The sequence below is a fragment of the Labrus bergylta genome, chromosome 21 (assembly GCF_963930695.1).
Source record: "Labrus bergylta chromosome 21, fLabBer1.1, whole genome shotgun sequence".
NCBI lineage: Eukaryota > Metazoa > Chordata > Actinopteri > Labriformes > Labridae > Labrus > Labrus bergylta.
In genome coordinates, this window is record NC_089215.1 from 15,382,570 (window position 1) to 15,398,081 (window position 15,512).

At 45.0% G+C, this 15,512-nt stretch overlaps 2 protein-coding genes across 5 annotated transcripts in view; both read left to right on the forward strand.

The window, feature by feature from the left end:
• Nucleotides 1-3,654, forward strand: part of mprip (myosin phosphatase Rho interacting protein) — a 45,324-nt gene extending 41,670 nt beyond the window's left edge. For both annotated transcript variants that reach the window (XM_029278584.2, XM_020638297.3), the window contains 3 exons: nucleotides 64-226; nucleotides 826-911; nucleotides 2,850-3,654. In XM_029278584.2, coding sequence (XP_029134417.2) covers nucleotides 64-226; nucleotides 826-911; nucleotides 2,850-2,921 — 321 coding nt within the window. In that variant the 3' untranslated portion in view covers nucleotides 2,922-3,654. The remainder of the gene's footprint in view (nucleotides 1-63; nucleotides 227-825; nucleotides 912-2,849) is intronic.
• A 2,622-nt stretch (nucleotides 3,655-6,276) lies between these two features.
• si:dkey-94l16.4 (transcription factor 20) lies at nucleotides 6,277-15,498 on the forward strand. 3 transcript variants are annotated; one of them, XR_010664916.1, is made up of 7 exons: nucleotides 6,277-6,491; nucleotides 8,756-11,043; nucleotides 12,104-12,197; nucleotides 12,561-12,610; nucleotides 12,727-12,798; nucleotides 13,926-13,957; nucleotides 13,995-15,498. XR_010664916.1 is itself a non-coding variant. In XM_020640366.3 (6 exons), the coding sequence occupies exons 2-5, from the start codon at nucleotides 8,761-8,763 to the stop codon at nucleotides 12,772-12,774; spliced, it is 2,475 nt and encodes an 824-aa protein (XP_020496022.2). In that variant the 5' UTR covers nucleotides 6,277-6,491; nucleotides 8,756-8,760; the 3' UTR covers nucleotides 12,775-12,798; nucleotides 13,926-15,498. The 3 variants fall into 3 exon arrangements, 1 of the variants encoding a protein (XP_020496022.2); XR_010664917.1 differs by having other exon boundaries at nucleotides 13,926-13,955; nucleotides 14,014-15,498; XM_020640366.3 differs by having other exon boundaries at nucleotides 13,926-15,498.
• The last annotated feature ends 14 nt before the right edge of the window (nucleotides 15,499-15,512 follow it).

A 15,512-nucleotide genomic window follows, 5' to 3' on the forward strand; every position in this document is an offset into this window, starting at 1 on the left:
CCGTTTATATCGTCCAATCAGAAGTCGACTCTGTCCCATCTGACTAACGCTGTGTGTTCCCAGGACAAGAAGTACGCCACAGATAAATACAAGGACATCTACACGGAGCTGAGTATCGTCAAGGCCAAAGCGGAGCGGGACCTGGGCCGGCTCCGAGACCAGCTGCAGCTCGCTCACGAGGCGCTCGGGGAGCCGACGCTGGAGGAGGTGGAGCGAGGAGGATACGGTACGAAGCGACATATAGGTTCAGGTCATCAAACCTTCTCGGGTCTCTTTCACCTTTGAAGGCCGGTGGACTCGCTGATTGAGCGGTGAAGTTCTCATTGTTACATTTTTTGTTTGGTTCGGTTTGCTTTCACGCTGAACTTCATCGAGCGCACCAAGGGGGACCCGAGGTAAACAACAGGACAGTGTAAGAATGGTGTCCTGTAGCGCGGTGCAGTCAGTCAGTACTTTGATCTTTAAACTGGAGATGAAGTTTGATCTCTGCTGTCGGGTTCAGCTCCGGCAGGGAGGACTGAAGGCTGCCGGTGTTAGCAATGCTAACGTTAGCCACGCTCAGCAAACCTACAACCAAATCATAAATTAATAAAAAGCTGTTTTCATTTGAAAGGTCTGCAGCTGGTTTTCACTCCGTCAGTCTTAAACTGCTGCACGGTGCCAAACAGACTAAATTATGACGTAATAAATGAAGATCTCCTTCAGTATCCACACTGATGTTTTTATTTATCCTGACGTCACTTCTTTGAGTGTTTTTAAATCTCTATGATGACCCGAGTTCTCCTCCCTGCCTTCATCTAACCTCCGACACGTTTTCCCTCTCAGACATCATGAAGTCCAAAAGTAACCCCGACATCCTGAAGATGGCGGCTGCAGCGGCCAAACGCTCGGAGAGAACCATGAGGTCAAAGGTGAGTCCTGATCCGTCTCCATCCTGCTGACATCATCACACTGTTCCGACCACACAGCAGACCTGTTTCAGCTCACTCATACTCACACACACACACAGAGGGGACTGACCGCCCCCTGCTGGTCTCCTGCAGAGTTGCATGTTGCATCATCAGCATTCCTGCACAGCTGTGTGTGTGTGTTTTTTCCTCCATCACAGCCGAGTGCCACACTGTGATCAAGTCTAACACACACACGTGTTGGTGTGTTTCTGTCCTCAGTCTGTGACTCGGGACATGCCCTGGGACGACCTCTAGGCCCCTCCCCCTCCTCCTTTAGGTAAACGCACTTCTGCAGGTTTAAGCTCCTCCTCCCGTCCTCCACCTTTGAAAGCACTCATCATTAATCTCCTTAGAGCTCCAGCTGACTGATGCATGAGGGTGAAGGATGAATGACGAGTGTGACTGGGTTTATAACATTTAATCAATAATAATTTTGTTTGTCATTTCATGTTCAGTTTGTAACTGTGGAGCCCCCAAAACAGGAAAGATAAATATTCAAAGATCAGAGGAGTAAAAATTTAACTACAGAAACATTACTTTAGACTAAAGACATCAAGCTGTTTTAAATTTTAATATATTCTTTTATCCCTGAACAAACATCAAAGAAGCAATCTGTAACTCTGACACCTAGTGTTTAAAATGGGTACTGCAGTAATTCATGTTTTAAAGGTCCAATCAGTGAGATGTGTAGTGAGTGAAATGATAAAGTGACCTTACTCTATGATCAGACATTAAGGAAACATGTTATGTTGAAGTGCTGGCTTCTCTGACAACAATGCAGCAGCCAGTATGTCCTCCTTCTAACTTTAGATTCTGCTCCTGAATGCTCTGGATTTGTTTGGACCAGAGAAGGTAGGCGGTTTTAAGGCACCCCCACATGGCCGTTTTGGACGCCCCTCAGTTTGCCAGATGTGAGAGCAGTTATCAGGTCAAACCAACAGGTGTTGCAGCGATGGAAGCGGGCAAGAGAACTGGTCCAGATAGAAGTGATTGTACCCGACCTAAAAAGCCTCTGCATGTTTCTAATAAGCTCCACGAGCAGAAACGTGCTCAAACTAGGATCAATATTGGAGATGCTTTTGAAAAATGGAGAGAGGTTAGAACGCAGAAAGGTTTACAGACCGATGCAGAGCTGGATAAACACTGAAGCTTCAGTGTCCACCACATGGCAACCTGAGTGAGCATCGACTCTAGAGAGGGAGGGGGGGAGACAGCTCTCTATGTTTTGAGTTGCATATCACTCCTATAAGAAGATTAGACTTGTGTTTAATATTACTACCTAATAAATCATAGCCGTGCAGATAGGTCATGTACAGAGGCTGTAGTCCTCCAAGTGGACCGCCCGGGTTCAAGTCCGACCCGCAGAGTCTTTCTTGCTGTCACTCCCCCTCTCTCTTTTCTCTCTCCCTAATGTCCCACTGTATCCCCCGTCCTATCAAATAACGACTCAGACTACATCTAAAAAAATGATTTATCAGAGAAAGAAACTTGATGTGTGCGCAGGCAGAGAGCTCGACTAGCAGGTAGCTAGCAGGGTTACAAACTCTACCTGGTGGACACAGATGGTACTGAACGAGACTGACCGCTGATGAACACAAATCATCACAGGACGACACTTTAAACCTTTTTCACCTCTGAGAGACTCAAACACAGGCTGAGAATGAAACAGCTCCTGATACTACAGAGTTTACCGTAGTTACATTTCTCACTCGCCTTTTCTCTGCCTCTCCTTGGTTTCGGGGCTCCACAGCTCACAGGGTGTAATCAGCTGTTTGTGGTGAGAGGGGGCGGAGCATGTCATCACATGGTGAGGAGGACAGATGTTCAGACACAGGAACATCTGTGCAGAGAGGAGCGTGTGTTTGTCCCAGGTTGTTGATGTGTTTTCTCTCCCCGCAGAGTCTGAAGGAGGGGCTGACGGCCGAGCAGAGACTCCACCTGTTCGACAACAAAGACACCAAGGAGTTCTGACAGCGACGCTTCAAGTCCGCCTGCATGTTCAAGGCCACCTTATATTTTAGCTCTGTACTGACTCATTTAGAAACACTACACACTGGTCACAAACACATCGTATGTTACTGAGAAGATGAAGTTTGAATTTCTAGATGTTTGCATTCCATGCACTTCAGTTAACTGTGACGTTTTGTCTTACTGTAAATATTCTGATTTTAAACTCTGACTGTGTAAGCTACTGTTTTAACTCTAGACTGTTGCTAGCCAAAGGCAGGAATGTTACGATGACACTTCATACTGACCCTACAGGAGCCAGCGTGGCGTTCAGGCGTGCACGTTAGCGCTCCGATGCTCCGATAACCTGCAGCACAGGCGGCAGAGAGAAACGAGCTCGTCTGCATCGGGAACAAACAGCCGCCATGTTCCTCCATCGCCCGACTCCCACACTAACACCCGGAAGGTTCTCGGATCCATCTGAGACCGGCACGGACGCGTTCACTGATTCTAATTTAATTTTATATATAAGAAAGTTTATATCGAGTGTGTTTGTTTTCTCTCGCTGCAGTCGTGGGCGGAGCCAATGAGGAGGAGGGGTGGAGCTGTAGTCTGTTCAGTCCCTTTGTATTTATTGAAGCGGTTGGGATCTTTTCTTTCACATTCCCATTCCTCTGTACTCTATTATTGTAAATATAAAGCAAATATACACCAACTGACAACAAGTTTATTAGCAATAAATATTTTTGCACCCTTAGTTGTGTTTGTCACAGATTTATTTTGAGCTTCACAGAGGAAAAAACAAGAGTGACTCAAATATGAGGATCATGAGAGCGATACACACGGGATGAAAATACAAATCTGCTAAAATCACAGAGAGGAGGTGAAATATAATGACCTGACATATTAGAGGCTCTCTTGAGGTGATATTTAAACTGAAACACTTCTCACTCAACCACAGCAGCTAACGAACATTTACAAACGGCTGTAAAATCAAAGTTCATCAAGAGCTTTCTGATTGGTTAAAACCAAGCAGCAACCTCAGGTGTTGAAAACTGAAGCAGATGCTGAAGTGTAAAATCCTGCAGTTCCTCGAGTGTCCACTAGAGGCTGGCTGCAGAAGCACAGGAAGTCACATACACACCCATTCTAAAAGCCTGTTTTTACAGCAGAGATAAACATGTTTACAGCCTGGTTCAAAAAAACAAATAGGTCTGATTAGCTCGTGTCTCGATCGACACACACTGTACGGGGTGTGAATGTTTTCATGACTCATCCGTTTTGATTTGATGAAGGATAAGAGTTATTCACAATAAGGCGTGTAGCTGACATAATTGACAGGTGGGCGCGGTGTAACAGTTTGTCAGGAGGTTTAAAACCCACCTCAGCTCCAGCTCTCAGCTTGTCGTTAAGTTGACTGAAAGTTAGGCTGAGACAGTATTTCCAGCATGGAGACTGCCATCGATTCTGGACTCCAGCGCCCCCTGCAGGAACAGACGGGTGACATCACTTAGGCTTCAAACATTGATACAGACTGTGCTCCATGATTCACAGAATCCAAAGATTGATGTCACAGATAAACTGGATGCAGGTATAAAACATCTCTAATGGATCCGAGGATTCAGAGAAGCATGCAGCGAAGGAAAAACAAAACTAATCTTTGAGTTTAAAAAAACAGGTACAACTTTAACTTCTTAACAAGATACTTTTTAACATGAACACAAATCTGTCAAAAAAAGAAAATACTTTTATTTTAAAAAGTTTTTTATTTTGTGCGTAGAAGAAACCCGTCTTTTAAAGCGCATCTCAGTGGCCAACATTATGACTTTTAAATACAATTACTATTAAAATCAACATTTTATATAAATATATTTTAAGAATTCCTCTCTGTCAGAGGCGCTGCTTGGGGCCCCCGAGGGCCGACAAACTTTAAATCCAAAGTAGCCCAAGAATGTGGAAAGTATTGACAGTAAGAAGCCTCCCTAAGGGGGCCCCGTCTGAAGAGCACTCACACTTGTTGCCCTGCTATAAGGCGGCTTTGACTCAGTAGTAAAGTCGTCTCTCAACCAGAAGAACAAGGGTTCGATTCCCAGCTCCTGCAGCAACATGTCCGATGTTGATACTGATGGACTCTTTACCCACCAGCCTCTACCATCAGTGTGTGAATGTGTAGGTTTGCCCTGCATTGTGAAACACTTGATATTTGATATTTTAATTTGCTTAATTAATTAATAACTGTCAGAAGGTTTTAATCTCTGAGGTCCTTTAATTGGACCGCAGCAGGTTCGACCACTTATCTCCCATGATGCCTTTCTGCTCCACAGCTGAGTGACAGCTGCTGCTCAGAGTGACCCGTCAAGTTACCCACAGTGGGATCACACACAACCGGAAGTGATGAACAGTAAACTTGTCCACCCGGTTTGTAATCTGACTGTTTGTAGTTTTCTCTTTGAGCTGCCTTCATGCTAACATCTAAACATTAATATCTGTATTCAGCAACGTCACCTACGTCATCACGTCGTCTGAATTACAACATCCACACGTGTGCTTATTCAACTTTTAATTTGAAAAGGTCTCTTAAATGTTGAGTCATTATTAGACACTTAGAACTTAGAATACACAAACAACAAATTTAAACAGCAAATGTTTCATCCACAAACAAAACAGGGAGAACATCTGCAGCCAGATGTGTCCGCCTCCAAGCCATTTAAAGTCCAATCAGAGCAGCTCGTTGAGTCTCAGCTCTTGTTGTGATTGGTTCAGAGTAAAGGGAGTTCAGTTCTGACGTTTGGAACAGGTGGTAAGAAAATGTCCTGAGACTGAAGATGATAAGTCCTCGTTCTCTTCTGACGGATGGAGGTCAAACAGTCTGAAGGAAGCAGACCGGAGAGAAAATAATATCAAAACATATTATAACATACATGGCAGACCTGAGAGAGTCGTGTAGAGAAGAACAGGGTTCAAGTCTAGTTTGAGATCTCATTATTACTTTTTCACTTGTTTTTTTATTTTGATCTCAAAATGTCATGTTTAAATCTCATAATTTCAACGCTTTATTTTATAATTTTGATATCTATTTAACATTTTAGACTTTCTATCTCATAATATCAACCTTTTCATCTAATAGTTTGACTTTTTATTTCATAACTTAAAACCTCTTTATCTCATTTTTTTGACTTTGTGTAATTATCTTCACTTCTTTCTCGACAACATTTTTTTTTTCATTCTAAGAATTATAACTCGAAATGTGCTTTTTTCCCAAAAAAATCTTAATTTAATGTAACTAGTTGTCTTTTCTACATAATTTAACTTTGAAATAAAGAAGGGAAAAGGAAACGATGAAAGCGTAACCTGAATGTTTTATTGTGAAGGCTCAGCCGGATGTGAGAGATTACATCGCTGTGAAAGTGACGCTGTTGCCATCAGAGTAGTGTGTTCCGGGAAAGTGTGTAGATCTTTATTAAATGTTTGTGTCTCCTGTCTGTCTCTGTGGTGTTTTAGATTTTAACAGAGGTGACGGGCTGTTGGAGGAGATGCAGGCCGGGACACACTCACCTCTGGACGGTTAAACACGCCGCGGTCTCTCCGGTCCCGGTAAGTTTCGGCGCATTACCTCTTTGTTTCATCCAGCCGGGCCTTGCCCTGATGCCTCCCGTTCATGTTAATGGAAAGAACGTGTTGCCAAACTCCATGAAAGTTATCCACGATTTAATAAAACCTTAATTACCGTTAAATCTGTGACTCTAAGAAGAAATAAATACACTTCTACAAATAGTTTAGACCCACTCTTACATTCGGAATCCATTAAATCCATTAAATAACACCCTTCAGATAAAGATGTTATATTTACTGACTGATTTGAGCGTTTTGATTTCATCAAAGTTATTGAGCAGTTTGGATCCTTTGAGCTCTAAAAGTTGTTATTTTATCAAATTAAAAAGCTTCTCCACAAAGCAGATGTCGCCGAAATAAAAGTAAATACTTGTTAATGAGATAAAGTCATAAATCCTCACCGTGTGGCCTTTAACTGTCTGTCTTTAATCAAATCCATTAAATGTGACGGATTGTGAACGGAGCTCTGCGTCCAGGGCCTCGCTGCCGAGCGTTAGCTGCGGCTAAGCTAACTCTCATAGCAACGCTGACCTGACAGCGGCGGGGGTGAAAGGTCAGTCGGGTGTCTGGATAATTGTATCCGCGGATATCAATCATATTAATTAATAAAATATTAATTTGTGATTAGATTAATTATGTAATTGTCATTAATGGCTGCCATGTTCTCTACCGTTAATTAAATTCAAGCTTTTTAGCTAATGTCAAGCTAACGTGACGTCAGCTGAAAGATGAACATTTGTGGTTTTAACTTCTTTTTATTGAAGTTTTACAACATTACCTTAAACAAAAGTTGAGGCAAAGTGCAGAAACTTGTTAAAGTCTGCTCCATAGTTTCTGCTTTGTTAAAAAATCCACTCTTTAAATTAGAATATTGATAATTAAGTGTTTCTGAACTTTCTGCTGCCTTCACATACAAACAGGAAACAGCAACTGTGAGCTTTTCAAATTAAATCTTTTAACCTTTAGTGTAACGGTTGTATTGAACATGTCGTCATGGAGACGGTGATGTAGACACTTCTTATAGTTCAGTCTAAACATCTTCAGAGTGAGACTGTGCGAGCACAGAATGTTTAAAAGTGCACAGAGGTGACGTGGTCCGATATCCGATACGTAAATTACGTCAATATCGGACCTGATGCCGACATCGGATCAGATTCTGTCCCCTCGCTACTCAAAATCCCTCACAGCAAAGTTATACCAACCAACAGAACAGATGGAGGAGGAGGTCGTGTCGGGATCCGTGTGAGTGAGAAAAAGACAGAATCTCTGTGAAGGAATTCACAAACACTCGAAAAGTTTACAGACTCTTCGCTGCTTCCTGAAAGCGGTGTAAGACGGCCGGTTAGTCCCGCTGTGAGGTGGTCAAAACGTCGACTCTTTTCAATATATGTTTTATAATGATAGTCTGTTATTTAAACCATCATTAGTAAGAGAAAGTACAGAAACTGTACTAGTGTTTTTCTAACCAAAGCTACACGAGAGAGAGACAGAGAAACCCTTTGCACGTATTTGTGCAATTGAGACCATCTGCAGGAACATTTTCAGTTTTTGGCGTCTCTGACTTCTATTCTTGTTGCCATGGTATCCAACAGGTATTGATTGATATGGTTCGATTTGTAGTAGTATCGTACTGAAGTTCAAAATACTGGACTCTTGATAACCCTGGCTGTTGTGCATTATGGGATCTATGTCATGGCTTTTTTTTTAAATGAAGACATCAGAGGTGCACACTGGATCTGTTTTACAACCCACTCTCAAGACTTCTTCATTAAAATAAGGACAGGAACGCTTCCCCTGCAGAGGCATTTGTAGATTTGCAGTAAAAAGGTTTTCGGTAAAGCAAGCATCTGAAGATGTCGTTTTTTTTTGTTTTTTTTAGCTTTGATACTTTTAGATACCATCCATTATGAGAAATAGAGATTGTATCATTTTGAAATCAAAGTTGGATATTAAACATTTTGACATCTCGACTCAAACTGAGTTAAAACTGTAGAAGGAAGAACTCGGGTCTCAGAATGATTTCTTCTGGTCCTGGTTGTTGACGTCATCAAGAATCGATCATATGAAGCTCAGAGTTTATTTACTGTGTTCTGGGAATGATTTGAACCTGACAGCAGCTGCAGGGAGTTGTTATGAAATATGGACCTGATGCACTGTGGGTAGTAGAGGGTTAAATATAAAAAGCGTCTTCCCACACAGGATGTTGTGAGTTATAAATATGAACTTCTCGTCTCCGTCTTTCTCAGCTGTTATGGAGGAGCCGCCGGGGAGCGTGGACGACCTCCAGCCTCAGGACCTCTCCACCTCCAGCCTCCCCGCTGTCATTGACTTGACAATGGGAGGAGAGGACTGTGTCCTAAGCCCCGCCTCCCTCAACAGCCTGCGGAGGGTCTCGAGACCCGCCCTGTACCACAATTCAGCAACCAGCAGCCCCCCCCCCTCAGGCATCACGCTCCAACCCGGGGATCAGATCCAACCGGACAACGCCTTCTCCCACACCACCGTCACCCTGTCCTACGTGAGCAGGTCTCATGTCTACTCCACCCACGACTCCCTTTCCTTCAGCGTCCCCCCCGTCAGCAGGCTGTCCCTCCACCCCCCCTGTGACCCTGAGAAAGGACCCGGGGAGACACTAAACCAGCATTACGTGGAGCAGGGGGAGGGGCCGATGGACCTCGCTGCTCAGACTCTTCTTCAGTCTTTGTCTCAGGCTCAGGGGGGAGCAGGGACGGAGGGGGGGGGTTATCTCACACAGCGGAGTCGTGAGGTTAACGGCGGAGACATAACCTGTGGCGTGGACTTGGATAAACATGTTGAGGAGGAGCAGAGGACGTGTTGGGGTCTGGAGAACGGTAGGAAAGACACCTGGTCCGGTCCATTAGCTGGGGCTGAATCGGAGCAGGCGGTGGTCCATGGCAGCGGGGGGGTTAGAGACCTGAACGGGGACTACAGGAGTACTCTGGAGGACCCGGTGTCTCCCTCGCCGGAGAGCGTGGAAGAAGTGTTCGTCATGCCTCACGCCTCCTGCTCCCCCAGCGGAAACAACTCGTACCTGGAGACGATGAAGGAGGCTGTGAGGGACGGCCTGAGGACAGGGGGGGCGGGTACCACAGGTTTAGAGTCAAGTGATAAAAATAAACCGAGACAGAAGGTGGAGATGATCGACCTGACGGAGGACGATTCAGAAAATCAACCTCAGACTGTCGCTCACGTTAACGGGAACACAAAGACACTACAGAGGACGCTAAAAGGAAAGAAAGTGTCCCTGCGCTCCGGCAGAGGGACGCGCTTAGAGTCTATAGTGATGAACATAAACTCCAACAGGTATGAAGTTTCAGGATGTATTCGCACTAATAAAAAAACACCTCAATCAGCTGTGAGTGATTCCGAGTTAGCTCAGAGGACGGACGGCGTGTCAGGAGGGCGGAAGAAAAGGAGAGCGAGTGTTTCTCTCTCTGGAAAAACAAAAGAAGCTGTCAGTCCGAGGAAAAGAGGTCAAAGTGTCAACAGTAAGAACTGCAAAGTGTCTACCTCTGATTCTGAAATCATCAAGAACTCTAAACAGTCACACAGCCCTCGGTTTAGAAACACAAAGAAGGAGGCGGAGCTTCTCTCTCCCCCTGAACCCTCAGGAGGAAATCACGTGGCGAGATCTCCAACAAAACCCTCTGGACGCCCTCCGCCTTCATCATCAAAAACTCCATCGCCAAAGAAAGGCAGAGGTAAAGCTGCAGGTCAGAAAGCGTCTCCGGCTGCTAAGACTCCTCGGAGGAAGAGGAAGAAGCAACACACACCGAGCTTCTCCCCGTCCTCCTTGTTCGCTCCCAAAGAACCCGAGATCAAACTGAAGTATGTGAACTTCAGGGAGGAGAGGAGGGAGCTGAGGGTGGACACTTTCTCTCCATATGTGCGTGTGGAGCGTCAGCCGTCCTCGCCGTCGCTCTGCTCGGTGATAAACTACCCTGAGCAGGTCCAACCGCAGCACAGGAAGCAGAAGTCTCACCTCACCTCCTTCATCTCTGCGGCCATCCCCAGCACGTCCTGTCTGCTGCTGGGCCGGGCGTCCACGCACGGACAGCACCGCCGCTCGCTTGTCTGCTGCCTGTGTGGACGCTCCGCCAACACCATGGACCTGGGTGACCTCCACGGACCCTACTACCCAGAGGGCTACCAGCTGGGAACCAAAACCAAGACCAGCATCAAAGAGGACGAGAACGGCTCCAGTGACTCTGACTCATCGTCCTGCAACGTCAGGGGCCGGGGGAGGAAGTGTCCCTCCACACAGAGGCCCCTCAGCACCCACCTGAAGAGCCCCTGCTGGACCGGGGACAGTACGGGCAGCCCTGCGACGAAGCGGGCACGGTCTGCTGCTGGCTGTGCAGACATGGAGGACTGGTACAGCCCCCCTGTGCTCCCCCTGGAGCCCTGTGAGTACTGGCTCCATGAGGACTGTGGGATCTGGTCTGCAGGAGTGTTCCTGGTGAGGGGCCGAGTGTACGGGCTGGAGGAGGCGGTGAGGGCGGCGAACGAGACGGTAAGACATGTTTTCAGTAGACTGTAAATTCAACAGAGGCTTTAGAGGTCTGAACCGGAAAAACCGAAAGATGCTCTTAGGATTTTCTCACATGAAATACCATCATGGTGTAGTATGAGGGCAAAGGTCAAGCATTGCCCGGTCTGTCCTCAACAAGAGGAGAAAACTACTTTTTTAAAAAGGTCGTATTGATCACTTCTGATACTTTCAAGGAAGTCAGGAAATCTAAAAGAGCAGATGTGTGGCTCAGTTTAAATGGTAACAGATTGTCAGCTTCATGTAGAGATCAGTGAATCATCAGAATACCATCAGTCAGAGCTGGAATGTCATTAGCGTGGTCAACATTTCGTCTTTTTGTTGTTGTCCACACGGACTGCTCTCACCTGTTTACGCCAAAGCCTGCTGCTACGTGATTGGTCAATACAGCTCAGACTACAAATGTACTACAAATGATAACCAGAACAGGTCACACACTGACAGTCCAGACCCCCAGATTCTGTACATTTCTGAATTTACTCTATATGGGTGGCTGTGGCTCAGTGGAAAAGGCAGTCGTCTCTCAACCGGAAGGTCTGGGGTTCGATACCCAGCTCCTGCAGCCACATGTCCGATGTGTCCTTGGGCAAGACACTTAACCTGAAGTTGCTCCCCCTGCTTTGTCAGCGGCGTATGAATGGATGAGTTAATAATGATGGACTCTTTACACGGCAGCCTCTACCATCAGTGTGTGAATGTGTAGGTGTGACATGTGGTGTAAAAGAGCTTTGAGTAGTCAGAAGATTAGACAACGCTATTCAAGCTCAAGTTCATTTAGCATCTTAAGAAGAGTCCTGATGATCATCTGTGAATCAGTTTCCTGTAGTGGTTGTGTTATTCTTTAAATGCACAAATAAATTCAGAGCATTTTAAAACTGTTGCCCTGATTTTGAATAAATAGTAGAGCATTAAAACTCGTCAGAAGTGATGTGTCCTGTACGGAGAGTCATCACGACAGTCAGCTGCTTGGACGCAAGTCTGCAGACACGACCAGATGATGTGACTCTGACCTGCTGTGTTTCAGACGTGTTCAGCCTGTCACCACTCTGGAGCCACACTGGGCTGTTTCTTCAAAGGCTGTCCCAACAACTATCACTACAGGTGTGCTCTGCAGTCAGGTGAGTGCTGCTGACACACACACACACACACACACACACACAATAAAATTGTCTGCTATGCTGTTTTGAACTGGCTCTTTTAACTTTATTTCTGACAGTTTTTTGTTGTTGTCCAGTTTTAGATTCTCACCTCTTTGCTTTTATAATAAAATTCTGAACACACCATTGCTGCTACTGCTGTTCGTTCGTGTGTGTGTGTGTGTGTGTGTGTGTGTGTATAAATATATGTGTATCTCCGGTCTGTAAATAACTCTTTTGTAAAGTTCGGTCGGCGTTTTCTCTTCCGCCGAGCTGCTCGTGTGGGAGGTGGAACCTTCTGGATGAATCACAGTCTTCACCTCTTGTTCTCTTCTTTTTCTGCAGACTGCATCCTCATTGAAGAAAACTTCTCCATGAAGTGTAAAAAGCACAAGGTGAGCACACACACCTGGACTTTAAACACGTCCCTGAATAGGCAACATGAACACAATGTTCAGAAAATGTAGGTATCCTGACTGAATGACCATCTGTGATCCTCGTCCCTCTTCAGAACAAGACATTCAAAGCTCCTCCAGGGACCCGCTGTGACGACAGGTGACAGCACTAACAGAAGCCTCATGAGGTCAGTCAATGTACCCGTCGCTAATCTTCAAACAGAAAGCAGTCAGTACACGTAGCGTTTAATTTATACTGCACAGTGATGAAGAGAAAACTATAAAGTTAAATCTTTTCATAGAACGTTTGCAGAACTCATATTCTGTAGACACTGAATCTTAAACAAGTTTATGAAGATAAACTTGTAATGATACAAGTCATTGATAATGAAGATATAAACAGGGAGGATATTAATGTAACATGGAGGGAATGTTGAAACTACACTCACAGACTGACCGTACCACCACAGACTGTCTGCACCACCGCAGACTGACAGACTGTCTGCACCACCGCAGACTGACAGACTGTCTGCACCACCGCAGACTGACAGACTGTCTGCACCACCGCAGACTGACAGACTGTCTGCACCACCGCAGACTGACAGACGGTCCTCCTGAAGATCTCTAAACATTTGCATCAGTGCATCTGTGAAAGCTACAGAGAATATTTCTCCACCTCGACACATCAACACTAAAGAGAATCTGCAGATTTCCTATAAAGTCACAAAAAACATTAAAATCCTCAACATGTTCACTTCAGCTGAGCTCTTCATGAGGTGACATGACGCTCTGTAATAATCTGCTGTAGCACAGAGAGAGCAACAATCTGCTACCTCGAGATAACAAACCTCAATGATCCTGACCACACCTCACTGACACACTCACACACACACAGATACTCTGACTATTAACTCCAGCTGAGGCAGGTGGTCGTCGCTATAAAATGTTTGTTAACTCAGTTTTGCTGTATTTCCAACTAAAACGGGACAGAACCAATCACAGGATAGAGGGCGAGACATAACGTTGGGAGGATATGTTTGTATCGTGAGCTTGGACAAAGCGTTTTAATTGTTGGAGAAATGAGTTACCGCCCCTTAGTGCAGGATGAGTCACCAGATGTTTGAAATGTTTACAGATATTATGATGTAAAAATACTCGGATGATGTTTTAGTAAAATATAATATTCAAACCAGGAACGTGATTTTTTAAAAATCTTTAAGGACTTTAAGTGACGTAACTGTAGGAGCCAACTGGGTTTGAATCAGTCTGCAACTCGTCGACTAAAGATCAGTTGTTTTTCTGTTTCTTTATCCAGACGATCTCCTCGCCGTCCTGCAGGGTCTCCTCTCCATCCTGCAGGGTCTCCATCCTGCAGGGTCTCCTATCCATCCTGCAGGGTCTCTTCTCCATCCTGCAGGGTCTCTTCTCCATCCTGCAGGGTCTCTTCTCCATCCTGCAGGGTCTCTTCTCCATCCTGCAGGGTCTCTTCTCCATCCTGCAGGGTCTCCTCTCCTCGCCTCATGTGGACCTGGAATCTTCTGACAGACAGCTAACACCGTGAACCTTAACTGCACCAGTCTCCTGAAAACTGAAACACTCACACACACAGTGACATGCTTTGTTTGTGTTATCTCTTTATTTATATATTTTTTTTTTATGTCAGGATTAAATATGAATAACAATCAAAGATATTTAATTTTCTATAAACTGTATTTGTTTTTATTTATTCCTGCAGTTTGTTCAGCGGATGTCAAAGAGGTGTGAGTGTGTGTTTAAGTTATTGGTGAAGAATCAGTTTATTTAATTTAAAGACTGGACGGCTCAGAGAGCACACTGACAGGACGGGGTACCAACAACAACAGGACAACAGATTAGACATAACACCTTTAGAGCAGAAACACCTGAAGGTGCACTGACTGACGGCCCAGCTCAAGGTGAAAGACCTCTGACGTCTGGTTAAAGAGGCGGCGTGAAGAACTTCTGTTTAACATTTCAGACTTTGTTTCACAGAGTGTGAAGGACATGATTTAGTGATTGAGGAGACTCTTGGGTTGTATGACAACATACATGTAACATCTGTTAAGAGGATAAATTTCAAAGTCCTAGACTCCTGATATTTGGGTGGGTTTATTCTCCTGCACACCTGTCTGATGAAATGGACTGAGTCATGTGTTTGAATGTACTCCCCCCCCCCCCCCCCCCCCCCCCCTCCAAAAGAACTTTGTGCTACTCCGCTCCAGCTGCAGTATTACCTTCATCGCCGCCGGTGAGCTGGTCAATGACCCGCTCCGCCTTCCTGTTTGTTCAGTATGATCAGTGTTGCTGTAACATCTGAGTGCACTTCTGCACACAGCCAGTGGGGGCAGTGTGGTGCTGTCAGAGATTAGGGCATGAGCTGTTACATGTGTACTACACACACTCTCAGATGCATTGAAGTCGTGCCATCGTTTAATGATTTTAAATGTTTTATTGTTTTATTTGTGGTTGCAGTGATTTCACGAGCAGCTGTGTGAGTGCCTGAGAATTAATCTGCAATGATTTATTGAAATCTGTTTTTTTTTTATTTTGTCTTTGTTCAAAGTTTGAGTCATTTTGTGTCTGCGTGTATCTCAGGGCTGAATCTCAGATCTTCAAATGATTTAAAGTGATTTTTATTTCCTTATGTTTTCGACCGGACAATATTTTCGTCTCAGGCGGTTTCTCTCGGATCGTCACATTCCAGCTCCTCCTCGCCGCCAGTGATCTTTAAGTTGAACTCGGACTCGAGCTGCCAACGCCGCTTCCTCTTTTTCACGCTCTTTTTATTTCATGGAAGCTTTTTGTTGGGTCGCCTCTCTGAGCTGCAGAGGTCAGGATGTAACTTCCCAAAATAAATATTTTGTTCAACATTGTGGTTTGCTGT

Coding starts and splice junctions, on each gene's coding strand:
- si:dkey-94l16.4 (XM_020640366.3), top strand. CDS start 8,761: ATGGAGGAGCCGCCGGGGAGCGTGGACGACCTCCAGCCTCAGGACCTC. Junction 12,198..12,560: donor CAGGTGTGCTCTGCAGTCAG/GTGAGTGCTGCT, acceptor CTTTTTCTGCAG/ACTGCATCCTCATTGAAGAA. Junction 12,611..12,726: donor TGAAGTGTAAAAAGCACAAG/GTGAGCACACAC, acceptor GTCCCTCTTCAG/AACAAGACATTCAAAGCTCC.